At 51.8% G+C, this 17814-nt stretch overlaps 1 protein-coding gene and 1 pseudogene across 1 annotated transcript; both read right to left on the bottom strand.

Annotated features, from left to right (window-relative positions):
• Window positions 1–9056: 9056 nt before the first annotated feature.
• Window positions 9057–10504, bottom strand: LOC136457853 (uncharacterized). The gene is made up of 2 exons (XM_066457858.1): window positions 10008–10504; window positions 9057–9891 (listed from the first exon to the last, which is right to left on the bottom strand). The coding sequence occupies exon 2, from the start codon at window positions 9687–9689 to the stop codon at window positions 9255–9257; it is 435 nt and encodes a 144-aa protein (XP_066313955.1). The 5' UTR covers window positions 9690–9891; window positions 10008–10504; the 3' UTR covers window positions 9057–9254.
• A 2681-nt stretch (window positions 10505–13185) lies between these two features.
• On the bottom strand, window positions 13186–14124 carry LOC136460354 (E3 ubiquitin-protein ligase SINA-like 10; annotated as a pseudogene).
• Window positions 14125–17814: the final 3690 nt, after the last annotated feature.

The following is a 17814-nucleotide window of genomic DNA, read 5'->3' on the forward strand; positions in this document are numbered from 1 at the left end:
TCGAGGCTCGTCTGATCAGTCGAATCAAATCCGAGCAGGCGGTGCTATTCTTCACTGACATTATCCACAGGTTTGGGGTCCCCAACACCATCATCACCGACAACGGGACGCAGTTCACCGGCAAAAAGTTCCTAACGTTTTGCGACGACCACCACATCCGTGTGGCATGGTCGGCCGTAGGACACCCAAGGACCAACGACCAAGTAGAGCGTGCCAACGGCATGATCCTACAAGGCCTCAAGCCAAGGATTCACAACCGGTTGAAAAAGTTTGGCAAGAAATGGCTCGCCGAACTCCCGTCGGTCATCTGGAGCCTGAGGAACACTCCAAGCCGAGCCACGGGATTCACACCTTTCTTCCTAGTCTATGGGGCCGAGGCCATCCTCCCCACCGACCTGGAATATGGTTCCCTAAGGCTGCAAGCCTATAACGAACAGAGTAACCGCACCACCCGAGAGGACGCCCTTGATCAGCTGGAGGAAGCCCGAGACGTCGCGCTACTACACTCGGCCAAGTACCAGCAGAGCCTGCGGCGCTATCAGGCCCGACATGTCCGAGGCTGAGACTTGAAGGTAGGCGACCTGGTGTTGAGGCTAGCACAGAGCAACAAGGGTCGCCACAAGCTGACCCCGCCATGGGAAGGACCGTACATCATCGCCCAAGTGCTGAAGCCCGGGACCTACAAGCTGGCCAACGAGAAGGGCGAAGTCTTCACCAACGCCTGGAATATAGAACAGCTATGTCGCTTTTTTCCCTAAATTTCCAAGCATTGTATATGTCATTTCTCGAAATACAATTAAAAAGCGTTCTTTAGTTGGTCTAATTTTTCGGGAAACCCCCCGAGCCCATCGTAGGTCTCAGCAGCACAATAAACATGACAAGGGAGACTCAGCTCTGCCTTGGCAGAACCAAGCCTCCCTCGGGGGCTAGAGGGGGGACTCCCCCTAAGTCCCACGCACCATTCTTCAGTTGTTTTTCGCAAAAAAATCCTATGCCAAGACTCTAGCAGGCTCTGACAAATCATTTGCAAAAACTCCTTGGACCAAGGTCTGTTCCTAAGCAAGAGGTCAGTAGAGTCACGAGACTGCCTACACCTCCGGGCTATGGCACTCCCTCACTACCTCTCGCTCAAGGGACGGCTTAGGCCCCAGGGGGTGTCTTGCAAATGAAATCCAATCAGGAGCAACAGAGGGTAGAGGCTCGGAGACATAAGAAAAACAACTAAGAAACACAAGTACTTCAAAAGTAAAGGCCTCGACGGCCGCAAACATTATGATACAAAAATAACCCCTATTCTACTTTTACATAACCCCTGGGGCCCAGGTCAAGGCTCAGGGCCTTCAGCACCAGCGGTTGGTAGGGGAGGAACCACCTCCTCTTCGAAGAGCGTCGCCAGCGCCGTCCCAGGGCCCTCCACCGCCTCCATCAGCTTCGCGACCGCTGTGTTAGCCTCCTCGTCATCATCAGGCAGAACATAGCCATCATTGATGGCCGGGAGGTCGATGCCAAGGTAGTGAGAGGAAATGACGGCCATCGCCCACTTGACACCCGTGTGCAGCGCCCCTCAGAGTCACTCGCGCATCTGGCTGCTCAGTGCAATCAAGCGACTCCCAAGGGAGCTGCCTAACTGAACCCCCTCGACCTCCAAGGCCTCGTAGGCGGAAAGGATGGCATGTTTCAGCGCCTCGTGCTCCTCGATCTCGATGTCGAGCACTGTCTACACCACGCTGGAAGCCTCGGCAGCCCGAGCGAACTCCGCCTCTGACTCTGCACCACGGAAAATGGAATGAGGTTGAGCCAGAGAAAAAACAACCTAAGCTAGGGACGGAAGCCCACGGAACTCACCCTTGGCCTTCTGCTCCTAGCGTCGTGTCTTGGCCTGACAGGCCTCAACTTTCTCCTTCAACCGCTGGGCCTCAACTCGAGAGGGCTCGGCCGCCCTGGAAGCTTCACTCCCTAGCTCTACGTCATACAAGGAAGTTCGGGAGCGAACACAAGGAGAAGGAAACAAAACAAGGGGACTGGAACTCACCCTTGACCGTCCCCCTTAAAACCACAGCCTCGATTTGCGAGGCCTCAACCGCAGTAAGGGCCTCGTTCAAAGCACCTTTGGTCAACCGGTGCGCACTCTCCTCTGCCCCCAGCTGCCCGGCGAGGGCCTTGCCTGAGGCCATCGCCTCTTCGGCCCAGGACCTGAAGGCATCCCGATCGCTGACGGCGTGGGTAAGCTCCTCCTCCAGCTCCTTGACCCGCGCCGCCAAGGGGGCGAGCTGCGTCTGGGCTGCAGCCGCTTTGACCTTCGCGTTGGCACAGCGAAGGCGAAGGTCCTCCACCTCCGCGCTTTGTGCCGATAAAAGCTCGTTAGCATCGGCAAGAAGGCCCCTCTGTCGCTGAAGCTGGTCCTAGATTCCCCTCTCCCACCGGAGAAAGACCGACTTCCCGAGGGACCAGGTCTCGAGCTCCTGAGGAGGCAGAACAGAGGTCATCGATTACGACAAAACCGAGAAAAGAACAACGTCATGCGAGAAAGGAAAACACGAACCTAGGCGACTCCGGGCAATTCGTCGGCCACCACGGACAGCACCGTCCGTAGCGATCGCTCCGCCAGCTCGCGGTACTGCTCGAAGGTGCTCCAACGCCCGCCCTTGGCCACGTCCTCGAGGGCGAACAAAGGCTCCCCCTCAAGGTCGTCCCAGCTCTGCCATAGTACCCGTGGGTGATCCCACCCGCGAGGCTCGGGTCGCACCCGCACGAGGGCCGAGTTTCCCTCGTCCAAGAGCGGTGCCGGCTGCTCCACGGCATCGGTCTCCCCGGCGTCAACCACCTCCCGCGCCCAGGAAGTATCGTCGGAAGAAATCGGATAGACCTCTATCTCCCGGGCGCTCTCCCGCAACAAAGGCGGGCCCTGAACCAAGGGCATGACCGAGGCCTCCACTGCCGGCATCCCTACCTCCTACACAGACGGCCTCGCTACCATCACGACGGCCTTGGTGGCCTCGGGGGCTCCGGCCTCTGTCATCATGGCCTCGGCGGTCTTGGGGGCTCCGACCTCCGCCACAGTGGCCTCGGCGGACGCAGAGACGCCGACCACGGCCACTGCGGTCTCGGCGGTCGTGGGCGCCGTGGTGTCCATCACCCCAGCCTCAGAGGCCCTGGGAGCCTCGGCAACAAAGGGCACGATGGCCCCATCCGACTGTGTAGGGGCCACCTCGGCAACCCCTCCTTGGGCGGCCGGTCCCTTCGGGTCGACCCTCGCCGACGCCGCGCCGCGTTGAATGGCGGCTTGTGCCTCCGCCACCTAGTGGGCGGAGGAGCCGGGGCTTGCCTTAAGTGCCTTAAGGGGCGCCAAGGGGAGGTCATCCGCAGGTCGTTTCCGACTAAAGAAAAATTAACCTACAGGGTTAGCGCAAGACCTAAAAAACGAACAGAAGACACTATGACCCTGCCAAAAATACACTTACTTTGAACGGGGCGGCCCCCGCTTCGCCACAGCGAAACTCATCCGCAACGGCGGAGGCGACGGTAGTGGCGTCGCATCCGTATCCATCGGCGCCGGTCGATCCTCAGCGGACCCCGGCGCCCCTTTGATCCTCTACAGGGGCGGTGGCGTCGCCTCCACCGCCACCTGCTCCACCACGGCCGCCGAGCCTACCAGGCCGACGGCGCGCTTGCCTAACGCCCGCGCCTCGGGCGTGTCGGCGTCGGCCCCGGAGCGGGCAACCGCCGGCCCTGAGTCTGCTTCTCCTCCCCTTCCCAGGGGTGCCGAGCTACTTGCCAACGCCCTGGGCGCCACCTCCATGACGTCAGGAAGGTGGTCTAGGGGGCCTTGCCCTCCCTCGCCCTTGTCGTTCCCGTCCGAGGCCTCCGTCGACAACGACATCGATGGGGATTCCTCCAACGGGAGACCATCCTTCCGTTGCTGATGGCGGCGCTTATCCAATTCCTCGCGCGCGAGGATGTGCTTCGTGTGCTTCGCCGCCTTAGCATCCTTTCGCTTCTTCTGCGCATCGGCGTGTGCGCGATTGATCACCCACCGCCCCGCGTCCTCAGGAATGGGCGGCGGAGAGGAGCGCACGTCCCTCATCCCATGAAGGAACGACAAACGCGCATAAGGAAACAAGGGATAAGGAGAGATTGAGGAGGCTCAGAGGCTACAGCAGCACTCAACTTACCAGTGAAAGGAACCCCCGCGACGGTCGCATCGCGAAAGGGGTCAAGTTGCCGCCCCTTAACTTTGCATCTACCGTCTCCCCCACCCGACGGAGAATTTCCTCATTAGAGAGGGTGGAGGAGGACATCCGGGTGCCCTCAATGGGCTCACCCGGCTTCATCTCGAACAGCCACCGCCGCCGAGCCATCAGCGGCAGCACCCTCCGACGGTGGAAGGCGGCCATGACCACAGCTACGGTGAGGCCATGGCCCCATAGCCTCGCCAGCCCCTCCAGGAGCGGCTCCAGCTTGGGCTGGTCGACCTTCGGGACACCCCACTTCCATTTCTCCGGGCAACTCCCCACAATCCGCCCGGTGTAGGGGGGAAGTCCTCCATCGTCGTTGTGGAGGTAAAACCAACTCGTGTACCATCGGCGGTTGGAGGACACGAGTTGGGCCGGGATGTAGAGGTGCAGGCGGTCCTGACGCACTTGGAGAGTGCAGCCTCCGGCCCTCGACGCCTTCCTCTTGCCCGACGTGCCCGTCGGCTTGGTAGTGTGCCCCGCCCGGAACAGGTCGAGCCACAACTCCCAATGGGGAGCGATCCCTAAATACCCCTCGCAGACAGCAACGAAGATAGCCGCCTGAGCGATGGAGTTGGGATTAAAATTGTGGAGCTCCACGCCGTAGTAGTGCGGGAGCGCCCGCATGAACCGGTCCGCCGGGACACCGAGGCCGTGCTCGTGGAAGGAGACGAAGCTCACGACGTAGCCGTCGTGGGGCCTCGGCTCCGACTCACCGTACGAAGCAATCCACTTCGGCCTACTAGGGTCTGTCACCGGGCGGAGGAGTCCACCGTTGACAAGCGACTGGAGCATCTCCTCGGTGACGTCCGACGAATCCCAAGGGTCCGCCTCGACAATGACGACGTTGCCGGCCATGGGTGCGATGGAGGAATCGGGTGCAGCGGTGAGTCTTTCTCTCTCCCTCCCACGCTCTCGCTTTTTCTCGCTTTCTACCGAGGCTCGCTCTTCTCTCCTCTTCTTCTCGGCACCCGCTGCTCTAGCGACGGCTCGGCGAAGGCGGTGCTAATGCAGGCAAGGTAAGATGAGGAGGGGCGAGGCTCCTCGGGTATTTATGCAGGGAGGAGGTGAAACGAACGGGCGACGAAATCAGGGAGGTTTTCCCCTGTCCGGCGCGGTTAACCACGAGCCGATTTCGTCGGCCCACGCACCCACGTTTCCCGCATTAAATGCGAGGACAGTTACGTCCCGTCCATCACGTCACGCTCGGCCACTACGGCAGCAGGCGTCATTTCGCCTCCCCATGAAACCGCCTCAAAAGGCGCGCCACCCGTTGCCGAGCCAATAGGGAAGATTTTCCCCGCGGCCTATTCCTTTCATAGGAAGGAACCGGGCTCTGAGCCTATTACGATCCAGGGGTTCAAAGGCTGGACCCCAAAGGGTTTCGACAGCTGCCCCAAGATAACAGAGTCAGGGGCGACTGCGAGCGAGCCTATATGGGGCCAAGGCCCAAGCGAGTGAAACGCTTGGGACGCCCAAAGTCATGTCCGAGACCGACAGGAAAGTATCCGAATGGGATCCCATCATAGGGAGGCACTGAGCCACCGAGGCCCAACGAACGGCCTCGGCACCCACTAGAGAAATCCTCTAGTACTCTTGGAGTGTGTCTCTGGACCGCTAGCCGTCCCCTAACGAACGGGGTTCGGGCCTCCACTCGGACTACCCGATAACAGCTCACCGGAAGTGCCACCGCTCGTGCCCATCGAGGGTAGCGAGGCACATTCCACCCCTCCTTCTGAGCGAAAAGGAAGCGCAAGGGTCGCATAAAAAGTCAGGGGAACTCTTGACGGCCTTCTCGCCCTATGCAGAGGCTAGGGAACTCCTCCTGCAAATATGCCGAGACCCCATGACCCGGGCTCACGCCCAAAGGGGCCTCGGCAAACAAACCCTCACGCGCGAGGGGCGTATAAAAAGTCAAGAGAACTCCCGATAGCCCTCTCACGCAGAGGCTAGGGGCTTTTCCTGCAACCTTGCCGAGACCAGAATGGGCTCGGCAAATTAACCCTCCTTCTGAATGAAAAGGACATGTGAAGATCAGATGAAAGGGCCAGAACACCCAAGACGAAGGCAAACAGTCCAAAACCGTGCTAGAGGTTTCGCTACAAACTCGATAAAGGGCACCGAGCCCGTTATGGTCCAGGGGTTCGAAGGCTGGGCCTCCAAAAGGTTTCGATAGCCACCCCAGGGCAACAGAGTCAGGGACGACATCGGGACGAGCCTACGAATGGCCCAGGCCCGAGCAAATGGTCGTTCAGGGCATCCTAAGTCGTGTCCGAGACCGGCGGGGAAGTATCCGAATAGGATCCCACCATAGGGAGGCACCGAGCCACCGAGGCCCACGAACGGCCTTGGCACCCACTAGAGAAACCCCCTGGTACTCTTGGAGTGCGTCTCTGGACCACTAGCCGTCCCCCAGCGAATGGGGCTCGGGCCTCCACTCGGACTACCCGCTAACAGCTCACCGAAAGTGTCCATGCTCGTGCCCATCGAGTGTAGCCTGGCACATTCCACCCCTCCTTCTGAGCGAAAGGAAGCGTGAGGATCATACCCAAAGTTAGGGGACCCCTGACAAACCTCTCGCTCCGTGCGGAGGCTAGAGGGCTTTTTCCTGCAGCCTCGCCGAGACCCCCGCAACCCGAACTTGCGCTTGGGGGCTCGGCAAATGCAACAAGAAACTGCTCGTTTAGACGCAAAAATGAAGAAAGCACTGTACACTAGGGCCTCGGCGACCTTGGGGTTCGTGCCCGCCGAGACCCCCCCACCACAGTGCAAGCCTCGGCACCGACCAAGTCTCGGCCTCGCGCACAGTCTGTACACAGTGGTTTGCACGTTCGTCGCCACGTCCGCTCCAAGGCATTCCCGGGGCTCCCACGACGCATAGGGTCTGATGGGACAACCACGCCGCCCTAGTGCTCCAAGGACGGACCACTCCTACGACCACGCCGCCATAGGAACAGGCCACAGGGCTCGGACGTGCCACCCCTATTGGCACGACGCCGCATAGTAATACATGTACGGTCCTTGTCCTCCCTTCAACTATAAAAGGAGAGGACTTGGGCCACTTAGGGAGAGAGGACACTGGGTAACACACACGCACACATTCCAGCCGCTTGAGAGCAACGTCTCAGACGGCCCACACGACACTCTGCTGAGACCTGGGACTAGTTCCTTCTGCCCCTTAGCTTGTAACCCCCTACTACGAGCACTTCGGTGCAAGGAATACAAGTTCGATCTCTCAGACTGGACGTAGGGCACCGATTGCCCGAACTAGTATAAATCTTGTGTCTCTTTGCATCACCATCCAGAATCGGGAGCACGCAGAACAAATTCACTGGTTGGTTGAGGATCCCCCCCCGTCCGAAACACCGACAACTATGTCTAGTATAAAATAATAGTAATCAAGAATAACCAAAACGTCTTATAATTTGGAATGGAGGAAATAGAAACTAACAGGCTAAGACTTCTTAGAGTGGAACAAAGATACCCATACCTTTTTTGAGACGAAAGAAGAATTATAATATATTATAGCTGAGTACATCATCATGTTATAAGCACTCTGGAATATGCTACGTATATCCAGAAACCAATCTTCATTTATGTTGTACTCACGCTTTGTATAGCTCCAAATCTCAAATTCAAACCTGTATGACGATTCGTATGGATGATCCCGCACAGGCAAACACTTGGCAAAAGGCCTGATAACAGATGTCCAACGAATGATGGCCAACATTCCTACAGATGAAGTTGAGAAGCTTCTTCTTTCTTGTATCTTCCTTCTTTTTCTTTCTGCTACCGAAGAATAAAAAAGACTTATTTGTCCTTTCACTGTGGTCAGATCTAACCACAACAAAATGGAGAAGAAACTGGAGAAAATTATTCTATGGCGGCGACATCATCTCTGCCTTGATGTCGCCGTTCGGAAAAACAAGTCTCCATGTCGTCATGCCGAGGAAGTTGCTGATGCTGTAGTTGTCACTCTCATCTTCAATAGAGCCGCCACGAAGAAAACCAATCCATCTTGCCCCTCACTGTCGCTAGGGAGGAGGAGATAAATCCCCAGCACAAAAAACTTGGCATGGAGAGACCATAACCCTAAATAACTGGATCTACTAGCAAAACTTATTAAAACGATGGATCCCCACTAAAGGGAGGGGATCAATGATGTTGGAGGCGGAGGCGGCGGTGGCGGCGGCTCGGCAAAACATATTAAAACGATGGATCCCCACTAAAAGGAGGGGACCAACGATGGTGGAGGCGACGGTGGCTCTCGCTAGAGCGAGTCGCGAGGCGAGGCCCGTCCTTACTACGATGTGGGAGTTTGTAGATCTGACTCAGCGGTCTTTAACGAATGTGCCCATACCTTGCTTCAAAGTTGCAACAAAGATTTACACGATAACATCTCAATAATGCCCAAGAGAGAGGAGAAACGATCTCATCATGTTCCAAACAAAACCTAATTGCGTAGCTTCGAATAGGACACCACTGGTGGCTTCTTGTAAATGGACTGAACCATCAATCAACTATGTGCAAGCCCGTCGACGGCGTCACGTCTGCCGCCTCGTCTGAGCACGCTACCCCTGCCTAGCTAACAGGAAGGACGAGGCAACACAGTTTTCAAATAGCTAGTCTAGCAGAATTTAGAGAGATGAACTAGCTAGCGAGTCCAGAGTAATTAGCACAATAGTCCAAAAACACCTTCATAGCTCGCACAACCGTTCACACCGATTTGCACGTTTCCGTTGAGGACACCCTCGTTCGTTGCGCAGACATAAAATAAGAATTTTTGTAGGAGTATATATGGCAGCACGAAAGATAATAGTACTAGCAAATGAATCAAATATCAAATTATTACACCTCCGTGTAATGGAGTATGTGAGTAATGCAAGCCCTAGTGGGGGAAACCTATCGATTAATTGGAAACGAATTTAATGAAATCCTCACATTATTTGGAGAAAATGTTCGTGTTTCAAACTGGGAATGCCCACTAACTACTGGAGGGAATCATGAGATGACCCCAGCTGTTTAGTTACTATTAACACTGTCACCGGCGCCGGCGGGCGACACCTTAACGATGCGAACCTCGACGGAGTCTTGCTCAGGGCCTTCCATCGGCAGCATGCTGCCAGGCACCTTGACGCTGACAGGGTTGGTGTACAGCACCCCGTCCCTGAGTGAGGTTCCCCACACCTTGGATTGCATCTGGATGCGGTGCTGCATCCCGGCGCCGCCCGCGGCCGACTTCACGTACGAGGTCCGGGCGCGGAGGAGGGAGCGCGACGGGCCCGGGCGGGCGCGGACGCGGACCGGCTCGCCGTAGCGCACGCCTACGACGGTCCAGCCGTGGACCGCCGTGACGTGGCGCTCGAGCGCGTCCGTCGGCCCGCCGGGGAAGTCGCAGCGCCAGTCGACGGGGCAGAAGACCGGCGCGTAGTGGCACGATCGCTCGTGGGCCTCCATCTTGTGACGCGGGAGGAAGGCCGGACAGCCGTAGTCGTGGTTCCCGCACGGGAACAAGATGGATTTGAGCCAGCCGGCGACGGCGCGGCTCCGTCTGTAATCCGTCGAGCCGCACCTGACCTGCTGCACCTGTCGTCGCCCTCGCCATCCCCTCGTTGGTGCTTCCGTGGCAGACAGCGCAGGTGACGTGCCCGTCGACGCACTGCAAATCAACGAGTCGGCGATGGATCGAGTCGCAAACGGTCGGAGTCGGTCAGGGAAGATTGCATGCGAACATCAATCGAAAAAGCAACAGATGGAGAGGGATTAACGGGTCACCTCGTAGACGGGAGAGGAGAGCAGTTCGAAGCAATGGGCGCACTTGAACAGATCGTCGGAGCGATCAATGCGCAAGTAGAAGTCTTCTTCGGGTGGCGGCGACACAGAGCGCTCGCCGTCGTCGCCTGGCGACCTCGACCGGCGGCAGCACAACCTGTCCTCGCACTCTTCGCTGCGGGTTCGGCTCCGGCTTCGGCAGCTCCTGGGCGCGGCGGGTCCACGTCTGGGGCTGCGGCTGCGGCGATCTGGCGACGCGGAACGTCGACAACGTATGGGGCTAGGGCTGCGGCTCTGTCGCCGACGAATGGGGCTAGGGCTGCGGCTCATGCTGCGGCGCTCTACTTGGTCATCGAAGTAGCGGCGCCCACGCCTACGGCTGGGGCTGCGGCTGCGGCCCTCCTGATCACGGTCTAGCAACGACAGGTAGGAGGGAGATCTACGATTGCGCTTCGCCTTCCTACGCCTGGGCCTGTCGGCGGCGGCGGCGGCCGCGGCGGCCGCCGCAGCCCTGCGCGAGGCGACAGGATTGGTCGATCTGGCTGGAGATAAGTACGACGTCTGATTTTTTTGTTCTCTGGATGGAAGGACTATATACCTTGGACTCTCTTGTTTAAAGAGTCCTTTTCGAGGAGCCAATTAAATTTTAAATCTTATTCATATAAAATGATATCAACATTTATATTTTTAATTATAATTACTATAAAAATATGTTGCGTGATTATCTAATAGCATCTATTTGTTATTATAAATAACTTATTAGTAGTTTTAATGTATTTAGTGGTCAAATTTAATATCCATTCACTCCTTAAAAAGCACCATCTTTTATCGAGTACTACCTCCATCTATAAGAAATGTAATTTTAGATGTATTCTTAGTTAAGGCGTTTAATGTCTAGCCAAATGTATATATATATATATATATAATTATTAATGTTTATTATAAATATTGATATTTTCTATTTATAACTCAAGATATTTTAATTTGGTATTTGGTACTGTACTAAAATTGTAATTTTTTTGTTGACGGAGGTAGTATATATTATATCCTAATTTATATAGCAGTTTTTCCATGTGCATGCTTGTTATTTCCAAATTAAAGCCCGTTAGTTTTTTTAGAAATACACAGTACAACGCAGACGCCCACAATACGTACGCACACTCACCCCTATGAATACACGTACGCAAACCCTATCCCTGATGAGCACCTCCGAATGACCGAGCCGACAGATCTCGAGATTCACGAAGTCCCAACTGGTGCCTCGCTAGTTTTGAACAAACATGAACCAATTCACCATGAAAGTATGAAGTATATACCGTACCATCATCTACCGTTGTTGGCTGCTTTAGGATTTGTAGTGTTGGGGGCAGGGCTGTCCTTTGGGCACCCCAGTCGAGTCCCGGACGCCGCCCTACTTTCGCGAGTAAAGGCACACCTAGCATTTCGCTTGGGCGAAATGGCAAAACATATAAGCAGAAGGGCAAGGCTTTATGCCGCTAGGCTGTCTTTCAGCCAAAGCGGGACGATGGCGGATTCAACAGCACCCTTTCACCAATGTCGCCCACGATCCGCGGCCGGCCCGGTCATTTCGCTTAGGCGAATGGGAAGGCGACGCCGTCAGGCGGGGATCAGTCTTCTCGCCTTGGCGAAAGGAAAGGCTTGGCCGTGGCATTGCATCGACTAGGACTATTCGCCTGGTGATCCATTTAATTGTTTTTGCAGGTTTCGCTAGAGGAGTAGCCAGTCGTCCTTCATGGTGCCAGTAGCCTCCATTCACCGGGGCCCGTACGGTCAGTCGGAAGGCGACATGAGGCAGGGCCGGTTGGGGCCCTCAGGGTCGGTGTCACCCAAGGCGGGCGGCAACTTCGAATGGCGGACAAGCCCATGGTGTCGGGGAATATTCCCCGAATGTGATTGTAGTTGGAAGGGCATTCTTGTCCGGGGAAAAGCCTACGGGCGTGTATAAATAACCCCTGTCGGGGGAGTGTAAAAAGGGAGGGACAAGATCAATGAAATTGTCCATTTTGTTTCGCATACGTATTCCTTTCACTTCATTTCGCATCTGAGTTGGCTCGCGTGACAACCTGGTGTTCGAAGGCTCGGGCCTTGAACAACATGTAGATTGACCTAGACTGGCTAGCAATGGCATACCACTTGAACTACCCTCTAGGTCGTCAAAGAGCTCATGGGGAAAGAAATCGCCAGTCTGGATGTCTCACGCATGTGGCGGTACTGTGTTGCAAGACCTGATCGGTATGGAATGGATGTATTTTCATATACTGATCTATATCCACCGATACTAGACATACCGGTGATTCATATGCATGACCATTCTCCATACGAGAAATAAGATCAAACTTTAATCAACAATAGGAAATTCAATATTCGTGTGACACTCCACTCTCTGATATACAGAGAATAGGATAACGATAATGATTTGGTGAGAGCATTTCGTCCGGACGTGCCTCCCTAGACCTGTGGACCAGCCCAGCCTACTCCCCCCTCATGGTCCATCTAAAAAACAGAATGGACACAATCACTCGTTGCGCAGTTCTCCTCATCGCCGCAGCCTCGATGCCCGCATCGACCTCCGAGGCGGCGCTCTCGGCTGCCTTCCTCTGAGTCTCGTCCCCGCTCCTCTCTACACTGCTCCACAATGCCGCACTCTCCGCTTCCACCACCCTCATCCCACCATGCCTCCTTCCTCCTGAGCCGACACGGTGGGTCCTGAGCGCTCCGTGGCCAACTCTGTCCTGGGCCCCACTTCCTCCGTGGCGTCACGGCTCCTCCATCCTCTTCCACCGCGACCTTGCACCGGATCCCACTGTGCAGTGCTCCACCTGCCCGTCCGTCTGCTAGGGTAAGCTAAAAGCGCATGTTGCAAGTGTATGTTTCAAGTATCTCAGATGTTTCAGAGGTATGTTGCACATGAAATATGTATTGTAGCGACTCTCAAAACCACTAATCACCTAGGGTTTGGATGCACATGCACATGACAAAAGTACTTGCACCAGCACGTATGGTGCGACGGTAGATAAGGAACTCATGAACACGACCATGGCAAGTAGGTAGGGAACCCATGAACACGACCATGATAAGGAGTACTTACTATAAAAACGACTCGACGAACAACTGACCACTAGGGAATCAACTGATTATTGTCCACCAACATGGGGCGACGTCAGACACGACCTCTGAGGGAGACGTTGCCGGAGGAGCCCCAGTACGCATCCGGCACGAAGAGAAACCCCTTGGCCTGGAATCCCTCTAGCCGCCGGGCGCACGGCACGGTGCCCGACGTCGACAGCGAGAGCTCGCCCGGCGCGGCGCCGCCAACCTCCATCTCGTAATCCAGCTGCACGCCGCCCTCGGGGCGCGGGCCAAGGCAGAGCAGGGACAGCGAGCGCCCCTGCAGCAGGTCGCGGCCGTTGAGCAGCAGGAACACGCGCTCCCTGTCGCGCTGCAGCAGCACGCGGAACGGCGCGTCCCTGCGCACGGTCACCGCCGTGCCGCGGAGGCCGCCGTGGTCCTGCTCGACGTGGTGGCAGAGCCAGCAGGCCGCTGTAGGCGCAGCCGTCGACGGGGCAGTCGTAGGGCGCGCGCGGGAACGTCTCCTCGTGCCTCAGCTTCTCCGTGAGCCTGACGGCCTTGTAGCAGCCGTTCTTCTTGAACTTGCGGAGGTGGTCGCCGCCGCCAGGAGCTTCTCGAGCGGCCGGCAGCGGATGTCGCCGATGGGCTCGGGGCAGGTCCAGCACTTGCCATTCGTGCGGAGGCAACAGTTGGCACACCCAGAATGCCCGTTCTTGCACTGGTATGCATGGTAAAGAAGAAAACAAATTGTATGTGATGATAACGAATAAGAACAGATGTACATGCAAGGTAATTTGAACTTGCCATGAAAAGTTGAGACTCGAAGGGTAAGCAGCAGATGTCGCAGTCCAGCGTGTCCTTCTCCTCCACGGATAGAATCAGAGCTGCCTGTTCCTCTTCCTCATCCTCCAACACCACCACCCACCGGCACGTCCTTGGCCTTGGCCTTGGTCGCTTTCCTCGTCGTCCTCGGCTTCTTTGCACTTGCCGTGCCAGCAGCAGAGGAGGCCATGCTCTTTTTCCCAGTCATCTTTTATCACCTAGAACGAAGCAGACGAGGATTGCTCGATCAGTATCAGGTAGGAAGAAACAAGCATTATCGAAGAAGATTATGCGTATTCAAATTCAAATATACACATATACTCCTATATGTTTGGAATTTGGAAAGGTGCTTACCTACACTGATACTTGTGAAAGAACCTCATGCCGATAGTTGGGGGATTTATAGTGAGACTGAAGATGAAAAGACACGAAGCCGAGGAGGCAGAATCACAGAAATGGACTGGATCCGGCTGTTCGGCTCTAGCGTCTCCTGTTCCCAGCTGTGGTGCTCTTTCCGGTGCAACTTCCTGCCTCTTTATTGCTTCCGTTTTTTTTTTTACTTGCATGCATGCAACTGCGAGCAACTCCAAGAGATCTTGTATATTTTTCCATATAACCATAGAAAAGCTTGATTCATTCTTTAAAAATATTGTCATCCACTATTTTAAATTTATTGTTAGCAAAAAATGAAGAGCGAGATTGGCTCTTTATAATACGCACGAGATATAAAAAAAACTATCAGAGGGTGGAAAATATAGAGAGCATTTTTTATTCAAATGACCTTTTGAAAACTTGATACTGATTAGAGGCTTGTCATGAAATCTAAATGTAATGATTTAGAGAGTTTAGAGATGCTCTAGAGTATACTCAAAGTCTTAAACTGGCTCTCTAAATCATCATTTGGTTTTTTACATTTGAACATAAAATATTCTTTATATCTTTCCTACATCTAACAACTTTTCTTTATCTTGTATGCATTGTAGAGAGTAAATTCCACTCACCATCTTTGGCTACCAAGAAATCCGAAATAGAGAATAATAATATTTTCGAGATCTAATTAAAGAAGCTGCTAGAGGACATTTTTTACTACAAATATCCATTCCTATTAATAAGGAAGGATATAAAGGGTCTCTTGGAGTTTCTCTAACATTTAAATCATGGTGGTAGGAAAATATATGGAGAAGTCTCTATGAAAGTGCTCGTTTGGTTTCCTTTCACGAGTTAAATGAAGCTTCCATATCTAGTGATTTCTCAGTCTCGGTGTGAGTTTTGTGTGCATTAAAATAAACTACTAACTCAATATAATTTCAATATAAATAAAGAGAGAGAGAGAGAGAGATGATCAAAATTTTATAGGATAAAATGAGTTTCACAGGGATGAAGCTAGTATAGTATACATTGTTTCTAATACATGGATTTCGGAAAACTAGGCTAATAGTATTTTGTAATAGCTTGAGCTGATGCTTTTTCCAAGACACAATATGTTGAAGCTACAATTGTTCTTTTCATTATCTAAAAATGATGACACACTAGACAACAATGTTTTCTCCCAGAGAGTCAAGAAACATTTTCTTATCATTACTAAACTATGAAAATATATATACTTATCACTCATGCTTTTTTTTTGTATATTGGTCTGCATGATTGCACAGAACATGTATCTTACTTTGAATTGTATTTTTATATATTAATATTGATTCATATATATAGGTACTTCATGGGTTTTTATTCCATAATAATAGCACAATGGTCAAGTTGACGTAGATCTAGGGGGTATTTAGCTTATTTTAGTATTGGATTTAGACGACTACTCTAGATAACTTATATAATAATAAAAGTGGAGATTTAGATTTAAGTTTAGAGGTTTAATTTAGATTTCCTTCATAGTGGGTGATAGATAATTTAAATGTATATATTTAGAGGATTAGTTTATATTGTTTTCATAAAAGCAAAGGTGAATAATTTAGAAGCAAGGTTTTTTTTGCGAAAATTTTAGAAGCAAGTTAGATCCACTATTTATCATCATTAATATTAGAGTTTGTGGAACTGATGAATATATATTTATGTTTTTAATTTTTTTTGTTTTCTTATTTATCTTCTTTTCTAGTGTCAACGTGATTTCTGGTTTCACGTTAATACTCCAAATCAAGTTTATTACATTTGATGCCTTCTAGCTTTCAAGTAACGGAACAGAAGGTTACCAGGAAACTAAGATATAAATTGACCAAGTATGTTTTGTTAGATGATCAGTTATATTACAAGACAGTCGATGGGATATTGCTTAAATGCTTAAATCAAGAAGAAACTAAAGTGTTGATGGGTGAAGTACATGAAGGGATATGTGGAGCTCATCAATCGGCTTATAAGATGAAATGAATTATTCGTAGGTCTAGATATTTCTGGCTAACAATACTAGAACATTGTTTTGAATATTACAAGGGGTGTCAGGATTGTCAATGTTTTGGTAATATTCAGAAATCGCCTGCTCGGCTATGAATCCAATAATTAAACCATGGCCATTTCGAGGTTGGAGAATTGATTTAATTGGACCAGATTTTTCCACCTTCAAGTAAAGGACATAAGTTTATATTGGTAGCAACAGATTACTTTACCAAGTGGGTTGAGGCAATTCCTTTAAAGACGGTAACCTCAAAGAATATGGTTGATTTTGTCAAGGAACATACTGTGTATCATTTTGGAATTCCTCAAACTATCACTACTGATCAGGGGACAATGTTCATATTAGAAGAGTTCAGAGATTTTGTTGTCAGTATGGAAATTAAGTTATTAAATTCTTCTCCTTACTATGCTTAGGCTAATGGCTAGGCAGAGGCGTCCAATCAAATTATGATTAAATTGATTAAGAAGAAAATTGAGGAGCAACCAAGGAAAGTGATACTTAACACTCAATGAGGCTTGCCATGGATCGATTAAATCATCACCTTATGAGTTAGTATATGGCCATAATGCAGTTCTTCCTTGGGAAATTCAGACTGGATCAAGACGTGTTACATTACAGAATGATTTGACAGCCGAAGTCTACAAGAATCTAATGATGGATGATTTAGAGGACTTAAATTGTCATCGGCTATGTGCTCTTGAGAATATTGAAGCCAATAAGTTAAGGGTTGCAAGACATTATAACAAAAAGGTCAAGAACAAGCAGTTTGGTGAAGGAGAATTAGTCTGGAAAGTAAAATTGTCGATTGGGTCTAAGGACAGCAAGTTTGGCAAATGGTCACCTAATTGGAAAGGTCCTTATCGGATTAGTCGTTGTGCGCCTGGCAATGCTTACATTTTGAAACGCTAGAAGGGAGTGAAGAATTTGATAGAGTGGTCAATGGAAAATATCTAAAGAAGTATTATCTTAGTGTTTGGGTTAATGCTTGATAGTCGATTTGTTAGTTGTCGGCTCTAATGGCCGATACCAAAGGGTATCGCCTCTAGTGCAAAAACAGAAGCAATTGCGAGATGTGTGTTTGAGGCCAGGGCTCTCGGGTGGTATTTATAGCTACGAAGTGAAGTGGCGGATATCTCAAGACGTGCAAAGGGTAACCGCAATTAATAGAAGGATGAAGCGCCACCCCACTAATGCCGAAGAGAATGCGGCATTGATAACTGAGGATAGAAGTTGAAAGAGTTTTCTTAGTGGAGGTCGTGTTTTCAGACTTAATTAGATTGAAGTCAGAAGTCTAGGATCGACTATTTTCAAATTGGCTCTTTTAGCCGAATCAGGGGATAAACAGATCGATAGGCTGGTTCTCATTAGTTTCACACAGTATATATATTACAAATAGTGACATTTAGATTACAAGTTCAAAACATCCTAGATTGCCTTCAAAGCTCTTAGCCAGATGGCGTCAACTTCTGCAATTTGTTGCCTGTCTTTTTCAACTGA

Source organism: Miscanthus floridulus, chromosome 6, assembly GCF_019320115.1.
Source record: "Miscanthus floridulus cultivar M001 chromosome 6, ASM1932011v1, whole genome shotgun sequence".
Lineage (NCBI taxonomy): Eukaryota > Viridiplantae > Streptophyta > Magnoliopsida > Poales > Poaceae > Miscanthus > Miscanthus floridulus.

Coding starts and splice junctions, on each gene's coding strand:
- LOC136457853 (XM_066457858.1), bottom strand. CDS start 9,689: ATGGAGGCCCACGAGCGATCGTGCCACTACGCGCCGGTCTTCTGCCCC.